This window comes from Schistocerca gregaria, chromosome 1, assembly GCF_023897955.1.
Source record: "Schistocerca gregaria isolate iqSchGreg1 chromosome 1, iqSchGreg1.2, whole genome shotgun sequence".
NCBI lineage: Eukaryota > Metazoa > Arthropoda > Insecta > Orthoptera > Acrididae > Schistocerca > Schistocerca gregaria.
The window spans coordinates 300,344,017-300,359,595 of record NC_064920.1 but is presented as its reverse complement, the minus strand read 5'-3'; the positions used below and the strand labels follow the sequence as shown (position 1 = coordinate 300,359,595).

The 15,579-nt window shown below is 44.9% G+C and overlaps 1 protein-coding gene across 1 annotated transcript in view; it reads right to left on the bottom strand.

The window, feature by feature from the left end:
* LOC126341885 (regulator of G-protein signaling 11) overlaps positions 1–15,579 on the bottom strand; it is a 1,532,239-nt gene that overhangs the window by 112,255 nt on the left and 1,404,405 nt on the right. Inside the window, exons 13-14 of the mRNA XM_050001809.1 lie at positions 14,708–14,929; positions 1,637–1,918 (exon numbers count right to left, since the gene is read on the bottom strand). Of these exons, the coding sequence (XP_049857766.1) occupies positions 1,637–1,918; positions 14,708–14,929 (504 nt within the window). The remainder of the gene's footprint in view (positions 1–1,636; positions 1,919–14,707; positions 14,930–15,579) is intronic.

The window sequence follows — 15,579 nt, the reverse complement described above, 5'->3', positions numbered from 1 at the left end:
TGGATGATAAACAGTTGGAAGTGAAATTTGGATGACAAACAGATCAGGCGAGAGGAGAACAGGAGCTTTTGACATGTAGAGCTACATAAGAATGCCGGAGATTAGGTGGGTAGACTGAGTAAATGATGCGAAGGTGTTGTTGAATAGAGTTGGAGAAAAAAGAAACTTATGACGGAAGTTGGGTAAAAGCAGGGATTGCACACATACTGAGGAGTGAAGAAATAGTCAACTTGGTAATGGAGGGGAGCGCTGGGAGGCAAAAATTGTAGAGGGAGCCCAAGGGATGAAGACAGTAAGCATGGTCAAATGGATGTAGGTTGCAGTAGTTATTTGGAGATGAAAAGACTGGCACAGGTTGCAGTATCATGGCGAGTTGCATCAAACCAGTCTCCACACTGGAGACTGAAAGAACGACAACAACGGCAACAGCGAATGCAATAACAACAGCAACACCAACAACAGATATTGGAACAGCAACCAAGACAGTTGAGAAGTATTTGCTTTAGTCTACAGTCACACCGTTATTTTTCAAATGACGACGGGTTTCGGTACTAAGTGCAAGGCTTGTCCAGAAAGTAAGTCGCGAAATGGAAACTACACTGAAAATCAGAAATATTTTATTTGCGACAGTTGGCTCCACCTTCCAGCTACTTCTCTACATAGTCGCCGCTCCAGCAAGAACATTTGTCGTAGCGTTGTACCAACTTTCCAATACCCTCGTCATAGAAGGCAGCTGACTGTGCTTTCCGCCAATTCTCTACGATCATCTAAACTCGTTGTCTGTGCGAAAATGTTGTCTTCATAGCCAGCAGTTCATGTGAGGAGAGATGAATCACAGAGGGCGCCAATTACCGGCTGTAGTGCGGGGGATCAAACACTTCCCATCGAAAACGCTGCAGGAGCACTTTCATTGCCCCTGCAGATTGCGACCGAGAATTGTCACGAAGTAGGAACCGTTTGACATTTATATAATGTGGGCTGCATAACATCAGGCGAAGTCTCTCACCAGGACCTCATACTTGGCGGGAGACACTATTTTCTACACATCTTTATGTTCTCACCATGCGCTCAGAACTGAAAAGCGCGAAGTGATGCAACCTACAGGGATACTAGAGACACTGTCGAACACATATGTGCAAAGCTTTATTAGATTTTCACGGTGGTTTCCATTTCTTGACCGATCGGAACTTACTTTCCGAATATCCTTCGTATAAACAGGCCAATTGAAGATCAAAAACATTACAGTGCACGATTAAAATATTCTCCATGAAATCCTCTCGGGTTATCAGTCGAGAAAAGCCGTTCTACTGCGGCAACGTTTCGACGAGTTTCGTACCCGTCATCTTCATGAGAAGACAGACAGAAGATGACATATAGGAAACTTGTTGAAATGTTGCGACAGGACGACAGCTTTACTTGGCTGATAACCCGAAAACACTTCATAATCGAAATTCGCCGAGTAAACATGCATTCTCACCTTTATAAAACATTTCTCAAATTTATAGTTAAAAATTTTAGTTGAAAATAATGTGCTCAGTGATGCTCTCGACAATAACATGGTATACATGAACAATCTCAGACATCGCTAGCGATGCGGTAAAAGCATGTGGGGTGGAGAGGCCTGCAGTGATGGTACCTGTAGGGGATGTCGCTGAGGTTGGACTGGCTGTGCGAGTGCGGCACGCGTGGGGGCGGCTCCCGCACGCCGGCGGCCACCAGTTCGTGCACCGAGCCGGACAGGCTGCGCTCGCTGCCGCGCCGACGCCCCAGCGACACCCCTCCCCCGCCGCCGCTACCGCCCACGCTGCCGCCTCCGCCCCCGCTGGCCGCCGCCGCCATCTGCTGCTGCAGCAGCGCCACGTTCGGAGGGTTGCACGTCGAAGATTTCTTCTTCGCCGGACCACCGAACCCGAAGAACCTGTCAGCAGGCACTCGTCTCACATACTAGCTAAACATGATCCGAACTGCGTGCAGTTGATTTTTAAAAAATTTCATTTATGTAATGTATGACACATAACGATCGAGAAGGAGGAACACAAGGAAGGAGAAGATTCACATAAGGAAGCACATTATTCAATATATATACAGGGTGGGCAGAAACAGTCTGAAACGTAAATGTATGTTCGCGGTAGGTGGTGCTGAGAAATAACTTAAAAAAATTCATAGGTTGCGGCACTTCGTAGAAATTAGCACTGAAGATAGCCAATCAGACAGTTGTGTGCACAAATTCCATCGACCCGTCAGGCACCGACAGAGCGGTACAGGAATTGGACATATGTCGGTAGTAACGATCGAACATGAACCAAAGGCAAATTAACTCGGAAATGTACCGAACTGTTTTCTTAACAATTATTCCTCAACACAACCTACCCTGCAACACCCTTACAGTCTTTTCCAGATTTTTTTCTGACCACCTTGTATAAATGGCATTGTCAATAAACTGCAAAAGGAGATGTCTAAAATTTGACTCACTCCTCTTTGCAAATGATTGGCCTGGCGAATACAGAAGACAACCTACACCTAACTGTATGGTTCTTACATAAGATGACAAAATAACATAACCTAATTCTACCCCAAAAGAAGATTAAAATTATCGCCCTTCTAGAAAACAACACCTTAGATCTAAAACCATAATCGAGAATAACGTGCTGGAACAAGACCACGTATTCAGCTAGCTGGGCTGTGATTCTCTCACGATTATGAACCTGAAAATCTATATAGTTACTCACACAGGTGTGATTAAGAGACTGCTCCTAAATCAGGAAAGAGCGAATACTTACGAGGGGCATTCAATAAGAAATGCATCACTTTTTTTCTCAGGCATTTTCGGATGAAAAAATGGGGAATTTCTTGTGGGACATCGTAGAATATTCCCGTTTTAGCCATTGTACAGAGTGACACACGGGAGACGGACGGTTTTGAACTGCGTAGTACTGAGGGCGTGGCGCGGTGGTGGGAGGTGGTCGGGGTGGGGATAGTTTTGATCCACACAAGACGCCATTTCATTTATTCAGTCACTATGGAGCAGTGGGACTTGCACCGTCGAGTGTTTGTCTATGACAGTTTCGTGAAAAGTGGGGAGTCTATTATTGCAACGCAGCGATTGTTTCGTGAGCAGTTTAATGTCGGTCGACATGGAGAATGTTCCGAGCCGTAACACAATCCTCAGATGGGTGGAAAACTTCAGATCAACTAGAAACATACTGGATAAGAAGCATCCTGGCCCGAGACGCAGAGTAACGACATCAGAAAATGTTTAAAGGGTAAGGCAAGCGGCAGTCAGAAGCCCAGGATGGGCAGCTAGATGTCATGCTAGTGAGTTACGAATCAATCGTGAATCGGTTAGACGAATTTTACATAATTAAAATTCGATCCCTGCAAAATGCTCATTGTCCAACAACTTAAGGAAACTGATTTTGCTGTACGAGAAGACTTCGCTTGCAGAATGCAAGTGATTCTCGGATCGAATGAAAATGAAATTTTATTGATGAGCGATGACGCTCATTTTCATTTAAACGGGACCGTGAATAAGCAAAACCTACGTTACTGGGTTCCAGAGCATCCACAGCGTATCCACCAGAGTCCTCTACATTCAGAAAAGGTAACAGTCTGGTGTGCTCTTGGCTCTGTTGGCATTATTGGACCTTTGGACCTTATTTTTTTAAGAGAACGGGGCCACAGTTTCTGTTAATTCGGTTCATTACATTCGTATACTTGAAACATTCTTGAAACCATAACTAAGAAGAAGACGAATCCCTTTACAACGCGCTTGGTTCCAGCAGGATGGGGCAACATCGCACACCGCAAGCACTTCAATGACAGTTCTTAGATGCATGTTTACTGGCCGGATTATCTCATGTTTTTACAATGTTCCTTGGCCTCCCACGTCTTCCGACTTGTCAGTATGTGATTTTTTTCTGTGGGGGTACCTTAAGAACTGTGTCTATAACCACAAACCACGAAATCTGGACGACTTGAAAAATGCAATCATTCAAGAAATTGCGGCCATCCCTGCAGAGATTTTAGTCCGTGTGACGAAGGATTCTGAGAAGAGACTTGAGTCCTGCATTCGAAATGATGGACATCACCTTGACAATATTATTTTTCACAAATAACTTTGTTAACTAAAATGGCAAATAATGAGCTTTGATTTTGTGTAAATAAACATGCATTAATTTTAAAGTTGGCTGAGTATTATTTCATTAAAAACCGTCCGTCACCCTGCAGTTTCATAAACGTCGGATCGTTGGTGGTACTATACGTAGTCTTCAAAATGGCTTCTGTAACGGAGGTGCGTTCCAAGAAGAGAGCTCTCACAATCGCTGCAAGGTCGCACAAACTTGTCCGATCTCCCAGGTGCCGCCCAGAGCACAAAATTTTGGGAAGTTTGTGGTAACATCCTGTAGGACCAAACTTGTGACGTCATCGGTCCCTAAGATTACACACTATTTAATCTAAGTTCAACTAACTTACGCTAAGGACAACACGCCCACCCATGCTCGAGGGAGGACTCGAACCTCTGACGGGGAAAACGGTGCGCATCGTGACAAGGCGCCCCAGACCACGTGGCCAGGCCGCACACAACGTCGGGAAACTGAAGAAGCGACTTCAGCAAGTTCGTCGCCACAAAAATGGAAACGACCTTCTCCTTCTCCGTGGCAACACAAGGCCTCACACAAGTTTGCACACCAGAGAGGAGCTCGCAGAACTTCATTGGACTGTTCTTCCTCTGTCAGCCTACAGCCAGGATCTCGCAGATTCCGAGTTCCATCTATTTGCCCGAATGAAGGATGCATTCCGCGGGAAGCAGTACGTGGATGATGGGAAAGTTGTTGTTGAAGCAAGACTTTGGCTACGACGTCGACCAGTAGAGTGATACCATGTGGGCGCACGACTTCCGGCTTCAACCAGCTTTCTGTTCCTAATACAGTCTGTCCATCATAATCTTCAATTTTTTTTTGTCTACAGTCTACTGACTGGTTTGATGGTTTGATGCGGCACGCCACGAATTCCTATCCTGTGCTAACCTCTTCATCTCATAGTAGCACTTGCAACCTACGTCCTCAATTATTTGCTTGACGTATTCCAATCTCTGTTTTCCTCTACAGTTTTTGCCCTCTACAGTTCCCTCTAGTACCATGGAAGTCATTCCCTCATGTCTTAGCAGATGTCCTATCATCCTGTCCCTTCTCCTTATCAGTGTTTTCCACATATTCCTTTACTCTCCGATTCTGCGTAGAACCTCCTCATTCCTTACCTTATCAGTCCACCTAATTTTCAACATTCGTCTATAGCACCACATCTCAAATGCTTCGATTCTCTTCTGTTCCGATTTTCCCACAGTCCATGTTTCACTACCATACAATGCTGTACTCCAGACGTACATCCTCAGAAATTTCTTCCTCAAATTAAGGCCGGTATTTGATATTAGTAGACTTCTCTTGGCCAGAAATGCCTTTTTTGCCATAGCGAGTCTGCTTTTGATGTCTTCCTTGCTCCGTCCGTCACTGGTCATTTTACTGCCTAGGTAGCAGAATTCCTTAACGTCATTCACTTCGCGACCATCAATCCTGATGTTAAGTTTCTCGCTGTTCTCATTTCTACTACTTCTGATTACCTTCGTTTTCTCCGATTTACTCTCAAACCATACTGTGTACTCATTAGACTGTTCATTCCGCTCAGCAGATCATTTAATTCTTCTTCACTTTCACTCAGGATAGCAATGTCATCAGCGAATCGAATCATTGATATCCTTTCACCTTGTATTTTAATTCCACTCCTGAACCTTTCTTTTATTTCCATCATTGCTTCCTCGATGTGCAGATTGAAGAGTAGGGGCGAAAGGCTACAGCCTTGTCTTACACCCTTCTTAATACGAGCACTTCGTTCTTGATCGTCCACTCTTATTATTCCCTCTTGGTTGTTGTACATATTGTAGATGACCCGTCTCTCCCTATAGCTTACCCCTACTTTTTTCAGAATCTCGAACAGCTTGCACCATTTTATATTGTCGAACGCTTTTTCCAGGTCGACAAATCCTATGAACGTGTCTTGATTTTTCTTCAGCCTTGCTTCCATTATTAGCCGTAACGTCAGAATTGTCTCTCTCGTGCCTTTACTTTTCCTAAAGCCAAACTGATCGTCACCTAGCGCGTTCTCAATTTTCTTTTCCATTCTTCTGTATATTATTCTTGTAAGCAGCTTCAATGCATGAGCTGTTAAGCTGATTGTGCGATAATTCTCGCACTTGTCAGCTCTTTCCGTCTTCGGAATTGTGTGGATGATGCTTTTCCGAAAGTCAGGTGGTATGCCGCCAGACTCATATATTCTACACACCAACGTGAATAGTCGTTTTGTTGCCACTTCCCCTAATGATTTTAGAAATTCTGATGGAATGTTATCTATCCCTTCTGCCTTATTTGACCGTAAGTCCTTTAAAGCTCTTTTAAATTCCGATTCTAATACTGGATCCCCAATCTCTTCTAAATCGACTCCTGTTTCTTCTATCACATCAGACAAATCGTCACCATCATAGAGGCTTTCAATGTATTCTTTCCACCTATCTGCTCTCTCCTCTGCATTTAACAGTGGAATTCCCGTTGCACTCTTAACGTTACCACCGTTGCTTTTAATGTCACCAAAGATTGTTTTGTCTTTCCTGTATGCTGAGTCTGTCCTTCCGACAATCATATCTTTTTCGATGTCTTCACATTTTTCCTGCAGCCATTTCGTCTTAGCTTCCCTGCACTTCCTATTTATTTCATTCCTCAGCGACTTGTATTTCTGTATTCCTGATTTTCCCGGAACATGTTTGTACTTCCTCCTTTCATCAATCAACTGAAGTATTTCTTCTGTTACCCATGGTTTCTTTGCAGCTACCTTATTTGTACCTATGTTTTCCTTCCCAACTTCTGTGTTGGCCCTTTTTAGAGATGTCCATTTCTCTTCAACTGTGCTGCCTACTGCGCTATTCCTTATTGCTGTATCTATAGCGTTAGAGAACTTCAAACGTATCTCGTCATTCCTTAGAACTTCCGTATCCCACTTCTTTGCGTATTGATTCTTCCTGACTAATGTCTTGAACTTCAGCCTACTCTTCATCACTACTATATTGTGATCTGAGTCTATATCTGCTCCTGGGTACGCCTTAAATCCAGTATCTGATTTCGGAATCTCTGTATGACCATGATGTAATCTAATTGAAATCTTCCCGTATCTCCCGGCCTTTTAGAAGTATACCTCCTCCTCTTGTGATTCTTGAACAGGGTATTCGCTATTACTAGCTGAAACTTGTTACAGAACTCAATTAGTCTTTCTCCTCTTTCATTTCTTGCCCCAAGCCCATATTCTCCTGTAACCTTTTCTTCTACTCCTTCCCCTACAACTGCATTCCAGTCGCCCATGACTATTAGATTTTCGTCCCCCTTTACATACTGCATTACCCTTTCAATATCCTCATACACTTTCTCTATCTGTTCATCTTCAGCTTGCGACGTCGGCATGTATACTTGAACTATCGTAGTCGGTGTTGGTCTGCTGTCGATTCTCATTAGAACAACCCGGTCACTGAACTGTTCACAGTAACACACTCTCTGCCCTACCTTCCTATTCATAACGAATCCTACACCTGTTATACCATTTTCTGCTGCTGTTGATATTACCCGGTACTCATCTGACCAGAAATCCTTGTCTTCCTTCCACTTCACTTCACTGACCCCTACTATATCTAGATTGAGCCTTTGCATTTCCCTTTTCAGATTTTCTAGTTTCCCTACCACGTTCAATCTTCTGACATTCCACGCCCCGAGTCGTAGAACGTTATCCTTTCGTTGATTATTCAATCCTTTTCTCATGGTAACCCCCCCCCCCCCCCCCCCCCTTGGCAGTCCCGGAGATCCGAATGGGGGACTATTCCGGAATCTTTTGCCAATGGAGAGGTCATCATGACACTTCTTCAACTACAGGCCACATGTCCTGTGGATACACGTTACGTGTCTTTAATGCAGTGGTTTCCATTGCCTTCTGCATCCTCATGTTGCTTATCATTGCTGATTCTTCCGCCTTTAGAGGCAATTTCCCACCCCTAGGACAAGAGAGTGCCCTGAACCTCTATCCGCTCCTCCGCCCTCTTTGACAAGGCCGTTGGCAGAATGAGGCTGACTTCTTATGCCGGAAGTCTTCGGCCGCCAATGCGGATTATTTATCAAAATTTAGGCAGTGGCGGAGATCGAACCCGGGACCGAAGACGTTTTGATTATGAATCAGAGACGCTACACTTTTTTTTAATTACTTGGATCTCATTTTGTTCGCTTTTGTTCGTTGCATCTGCTCGGGGCGGACGTCGTAAGACATCCATTGAAGTTCGTTGTTGATCGATTAACTGAGTTTTTTTTTATTACAGAGGGCACGTAACCCTCCGACCCCTACACCACGGGTACCCCCATTGTTTACCTATTGATAGTGTCTGCATATCTTAATCATATGTTTGGTTGATTTCGAGAAGGGGACCAAACAGCGAGGTTATCGATCCAGTTGGATTAGGTGAGGATAGGGAAGAAAGTCGACCGTGCCGTTTCAAAGGAGCCATCCCTGCATTTGCCTGAAACGATATAGTGCAAACAAGGAAACCCTAAATCAGGATGGTCGGACGCGGGTTTAAACCGTCGTCCTCCCGAATGGGAGTCCTGTGTGATAACCACTGCACCACTTGAAACAAATGGTTCAAATAGCTCTGAGCACTATGGGACTTAACTTCTGAGGTCATCAGTCCCCTAGAACTTAGAACTACTTAAACCTAACTAACCTAAGGACATCACACACGCCCATGCCCAAGACAGGATTCGAACCTGCGACCGTAGCAGCCGCGTGGTGCCGGACTGAAGCGCCTAGAACCACTCGGCCACTGCGGCCGGCTTTTGATGATTGTTGCAGGATGTTTGCTTTCAGACGTTTCATCCCGTACACGTCCACAGCCTTCTGTCCAATGGAGCATAAAACGAGATTCATCTGGAAAAGTCACCAGTCGCCATCAGCAGGCATCTAGTTCCAGTATTGGCGTGCAAATTTCAGCCTCCGTTGCCGATGATCAGCAGTCAGCATGGGTGTAAGTAACAGGCGCTTGCTACAGAGGCCCACACGCAGCAATGCTCGGTGAACAGTCGTTGAGGGGACACTGTTGGTAGCCCCGTGGTTCATCTGCTCGGCTGGTTGCTCAGTAGTTAAAGGTCTATTCGCTCGTACACATCTCTGCAGCCGTAGTTCAGCCTAGTCGCCTATGGCCCGTGATGCAGCACAGTTCGCCAGTTTCGGTTAGCGCTATTTTCACATTCACGGTATACTTTAAACACGGTGGGAAGCGAACAGTTTAGAAACCTAGCCGTTCAAAACTCTTCCACCCTTGTTTCGGAAGTCAATGCCCCTCTCGACGTCAGATAACGCTCCTTTGCAGCTTTACGACTGCTGTGTTTCCCGCGTCCCCTGGACACGCTTTAGACTGAGCTGGCAAAGGTTGTGGGATACCTTGTGGTGTCGTCTCGGACCTCCTTTTTCCCTGCGTAGCGCTGCAACTCTACGTGGCATGGACTCAATGAGTCACCTTTTGTTTTTTACTTTTCTTTTTCCCAATTACGCTAGCGTAATGGACGCAATTGTACGTCCGTGGTTATTCCCTATGCCAAGAACTGTCAGACCGAGGAACGTAAGTTTATTTTCCATGTCTGAATACATATATAACAACAACTGACCAACCCAGCAACATCTCTTGGGGGACCAAAGGCTCACACCCCATTAATAAACAGCGTAATGTGGTATGTGGAGAAAGTGTGATGAACTATAATTAGCTTTTTAAGTACTGCCTGCACTGATAATTCCCTGCCACATTTAATTTTAACTTATGCATTCCCACTGAATGAAGTCTTCCCGATCTAAAATTGCTCACGGAGCCGTGTCCGATGTTAATTATGGCTGTGTTTATTCACACGCGGCCCAAATGTATTGTTCTATATGAGAATAAATCGAACGAGAATACTTTTATTAAAATGGACACTTATTATCTGTGGACAGCCCTTCATTAAGCGTCGACATACATTTGTTCACAGCCTAGTCCACACATTTCTCTACAATTGTGGAGGATCTTTTGAGCGCGAGTCGCGACTCTAGGAAAACAGACTTCCCTCCAGCAACGAAGGGTGAACGGGGTAGCCTGCAAGCAGACAAAGCGATCCCACCAAACAATTCTAGCGTCCGACTGCAGAGAACGTCGGCTGCGAAGAAGTACGTTGCACGTCACACATCAGGTGGAACAAATAGTGTGGAGCTTAGTATCGCACGCTAACTCCATCAGAAGAGGTTCCGACCGACCGCCGTGTCGTCCTCACCCCTAGACGTGACTCGATGCAGATATGGAGGGGCATGTGGTGAGAGCACCGCTCTCCCGGCCATCAGTTTTCGTGATGGGAGCCGCTAGTTTTCGATCAAGGAGAGCCTCAATTGGCCTCAAAAGGGCTAAGTGCTGCTCGCTTTCCAAAAGCGCTCGCCAGACATGAACGGTCGCCTATCCGAGTGACAGCCAAGCCAGATAGAGCGACAGCGCTTAATGTCGGTGGCAAGGCCGTTGGCAGCTTAGTATCACTATTGACTAGGATACAAATTACACTGCACAGCGTAACCGGCAGAGTTCCTCGACAGTCTCTTCAGGATTGTGGCCCAGAGCCTCAGTTCGAAACACCGCAGCCGGCATCATTCCAGTTCATTGGAGATCACTGGTGGAAGAAGAATCCGAAGCTGTTCTCTAGCGCATCAAAACCCATTGCAGTGCCTGCACAGGATAGAAGGCTGTATAGTATACCAATTAGACCTAGACTTAGAACGGGATTGTCATAGAGTAGGAATATTGTACAACAATCTTTGAAAGTTGAATATATGTGTGCCGTTGAATAAGTATCTGTTCGAGACACAAAATATGGTTCAAATGGCTCTGAGCACTATGGGACATAACATCTGAGGTCATCAGTCCCCTAGAACTTAGAACTGCTTAAACCTAACTAACCTAGGGACATCACACACACCCATGCCCGAGGCAGGATTCGAAACTGCGACCGTAGCGGTCGCGGGGTTCCAGACTGAAGGGCCTAGAACCCTTCGGCCACACCAGCCGGCGATCGAGACACAGAACAGTAGTCATTACAGTAGCTGGGTTTATAGGTATGCGTGGCTGATGTTTAGCTGGATGTTGCACCCGTTGTTATATTGGTATAAATGGAAACTCGATGTTTATTGTCAATATCGTACGTTAGTGACGAAGTGTAGCTACAACAGTGGATTTCCATTTGAAGAATCTTTTCTACTACCCAGTGTATTAGAATATCGCTACCAAATTGAGAGAGACCAATTAAAAGTCAGTTGGTTCTATGGCTCGATTTTATGTTGGTTAATGTATACGGAGATGAGTCCGAAGTTTTCGTCACTCGTGTTATCAGTCCAAGTGTTTGGACGCCAGGAAAATCGACAGGCGGTCTAGCTGCGATGATTTCTGGCTCTAGGTTCGTGCCTTGAAGCGGCTGTTCCTTAGCTTCACCAAGGGACACGTGTAGGTAAAGGATTGGTACTCGTATGTATGAGAACAGCAGGTGGGAGTATGTGCTTCCCCACTGTGAGATTCTGCCCTAGACTGTGTACTCCGTCGCGGAACACTGCTGCTCTGAGTTGCTGAATAGCAGCCAGGTAAGGAAACCAGACATCAAACAGCACAACATGTTGCGTATCGTAAGTGGATGCATCAAAAATACGCATCTGAAATGGTTACTAGTGCTGAGACACATTGTCCCATTTCCGCTACGCAGGAATGGCTTCTTGGTCTGCTGAGTGAAGAGCATTAAAAGTACCCAGGACTGACAGTGCATGAGGGCATTCCTCATTTATCACTGAGGAAGTTGAGGTCCAGGAAACCCCCACAAGTCTTAGCGGAACAATTACTAGACACAGATCTCGACAGCATGGTACAGTGGCGCACAGACTGGGGCGCCGACAACTTGACGATTAAAGAGCGGAGGCCGGCCGGAGTGCCCGTGTGGTTCTAGGCGCTACAGTCTGGAACCGAGCGACCGCTACGGTCGCAGGTTCGAATCCTGCCTCAAGCATGGATGTCCGTGATGTTCTTAGGTTAGTTAGGTTTAATTAGTTCTAAGTTCTAGGCGACTGATGACCTCAGAAGTTAAGTCACATAACGCTCAGAGCCATTTGAATCATTTGAAGTGCCCAGCTCCGACCATACACAAATTGCACCGGCTGGGTTCGAACTTCCCCGCAGAGAGTGGAAAGTTCTTAACAGGTTTAGAGCATCACATGGAGTCTGCCAGAACTTTCTTTACAAATCGGGGAAATACTCAAGCTGTGATGCTCTATGTCATACAAATGACTGCATTGTGCGTGGCTGCAACATTAGAGGGTACCTAGAACCTAAAACAGAATTGTACGAACTGAAGGATGCTGCAGTTTCCTGGCTGGATGGCTTAGATATTAATATATAATGACACTGATATAACCGATAGCGGGAAGGCAAACACTGTCGTTTAGTAGCGGCAAGGCATCATGAGCAGGTGAGATACCTATAAGATTCTGCCGAGATTAAGTAAAAGAACTTCTAGCACCAGTTTATCGTACTCCTAGATCGCCGAAACAACGAAGGTTATCTAGCGTCTGGAAAAAAAGCATAGGTTATTCCCGTTTTGAAGGAGGATCGTAGGACAGATGCACACGATTATAGACCTATTTCGTTGGCATCAATCTGTTGTAGAATTGTGGAATATGTTTTATGGTCATGGATTATGACGTTTTTGGATAATGAAAATTATAAAAGTGAATATGGATTCCACAAACGGCAATCTTGTGAAAAACAGCTCCATGATATCCATAGCGCTATAGACGTCGTCGCTCAGGTTGATACCATGTTCCTCGGCTTCAGGAAGGCTTTTGACACTGTCACGCACTACCATTTAGCGTAAAAGAAGCGAGCATATGGGAGTACCTAATCAGATTTGCGACTGGAAAATTGGAAATTTATGGTAAGTTCTACGGGTAGGACCAAACTGCTGAGGTCATCGGTCCCTAAGCTTACACACTACTTAATCTAACTTAAACTAACTTACGCTAAGGACAAAACACACATCAATGCCAGAGGGGGTGGGGGGGGGGGGGCGGGGGAGAGCCACGCGAACCGTGACAAGGCGCCACAGACGGCACGGCTACCCCGCGCGGTTTTGCGACTGGATTCAAGACGTGCTTGTGGACAGAACTCCACGCGTCGCTCTTAATGGAACAAAATCGACAGATGTAAAAATAATTTCCGGATTACCCCAAAGAAGTTTGACAGGACCGTTATAGTTTACAATGTATATAAATGATTTAATAGTAAGTTTCCTTAAGACTGTTCACAGATAATGCGATTGTCTATAAGAAAATGGTAGACCTAACGCCAGAAGATAGTATCGAAATGCAGAATGACATGCATAGGACTTATGGATGCCGCAGGCTCTGGCAGTTGACCCTGCACATAATTAAATGTTACATATTGCGTATACTTAGGAAAAGAAAGCCACTGCTGTACAACTACACTTTTAATGATAAACTACTGGGAGCAGCGTCTACTATAAAATATCTAGAAGTAACTATCCACAGCAACCTTAATTGAAATGACAACAAGAACTAATAGTAGGAAAATCAGATGTCGGACTGAGTTTCATTGGAAGAATCTCATCCTCGAAGGAAGTGGCTTATGTGGAGCTCGTGCAAGCGATTCTTGAGTATTGTTCATCAATATGGGATCCTTACCAGGTAGGCCTGATAGAAGAGATAGAGAAGATCCAATGACGAGCGCGCGTTTCATCACAGGATCGTTTTCTCGGGGAGAGAGCGTTACCGAGATGTTATACAAACTTCATTGGCAGACGCCACAAGAGACGCGTTGTGCATCACGGTGTGATTTACTAATGGATATTTGAGAAAGCACTTTTCTGGAGGAGTCGGACGACATGTTATATCCTCTCACGTACATCTCACGTAATGACCACGGTGAGAAATACGAGAAACTAGAGCCAATGAGAAAGTTGCCGACAATCACTCTTCCTAGGCGCCATTCGCGAGTGAAACAAGGGAGAGGATATCAGTTAGTGGTGTCTTAAGTACCCTCAATCACCCACCACGAGGTGGCTTGCGGAGAATGATCTAGGTGTAGATTATGCTTGCTGCCCATGTTCCTTAATCCAGTCAACTTTATTTGTATAAATTTAGTAGTATTTTATTGTTCTTTTTATTACTTATCTTATTGTTTATTTTAATGTTCTTTTTTTAGCTGACTTTATTGTTCATTAACTGCTTATCTTAATCCACAATTTATTGTCCCTCTTATTGGCTCCTGTCACAGCCTGTTTTTACTGGTCATTTTACAGTCTATTGCAACACACTTTGGTGTTAATTTCACTGGATATTTCATGTTTGTCTTACAAGTAATGTACGTACATAAGACTCAGTGTACTTGTTTTCTTAGACCCTCAGCTGACATAATTTAAATGTCCAATATACCATATACATCAGAGTATTTGTTCCAAACAATAAAGAAATAAAATAAAATCTTGTATCAAGCAGCAGGTGATTTCTGATTGAGTGACATTAGGGTGCGATTCAAAGGGGGCTAGACAGACAGAGAGGTCACCTCTTTTTCTGCAGCGGCTGGACGCCGGCGGCGAGCAGCGCCTTGTACTGTTCGGAGCGGACGAAGCGCGGGTAGCAGTCCTTCTTGAGCAGCAGCGTGTACACGTGCTCGGCCGCGGAGTCGAAAGTGAAGCGCGTGGGCGTTCGCAGCTCCTGGTGCACCTTCTCCATGGTCTTGCCGTCGATGTTGATCTCGCATGGCGCCCCCGGGGCCAGGAACTCGCTGAAATGTACAACAAGTTTGGTTCGGCACACATCGATGAAGCGTTTTCGCGGTACGTTTGTGTCCGTGTATGTGTGTTTTGACAAACATGAGTTGTAACGCGTACACCATTTGGACAATACTGACTAATTTATTGCGTGCAAAGTATTTTATTGACAAACAAAAAGAAAGAAATGTTAGACTATTTGTCAACCTGAATGCACTCTCAAGTAATGAAGTACTGGTGGGGAATATATCATATTGCAACAGAACTTTCCATCCCCTCTGTCGAAAAAGCAATCTCATGTCTCCGAGTCCTTAAGGCGGCAGTACAGCTTATTTAAGGTCAGGAAAAATTATGAGTGAAATATGCTTTTCACATCACAGTACTGCAATTTTTATCTGGATTTCCAACGTCATATAGTCATCTAACATTGCTTCGATTTCTGCTGGTGATCTTATCTGTGGTGCTGCAAATACAGTCGCAAACTCTATTGAAAGCTGGAAATTAAGGTCTTCAGACGCATACATATTACTCAGGTAAATGTAATGGATAACCCACCACATACGCTCCAAACTACATGGTCGCGAAAAGATATACAATCAGTGGAACGGTACTGACTTAAAAAGGACGCATATATCTGAACTGTGTAATCCGTGATGCAGCTAAC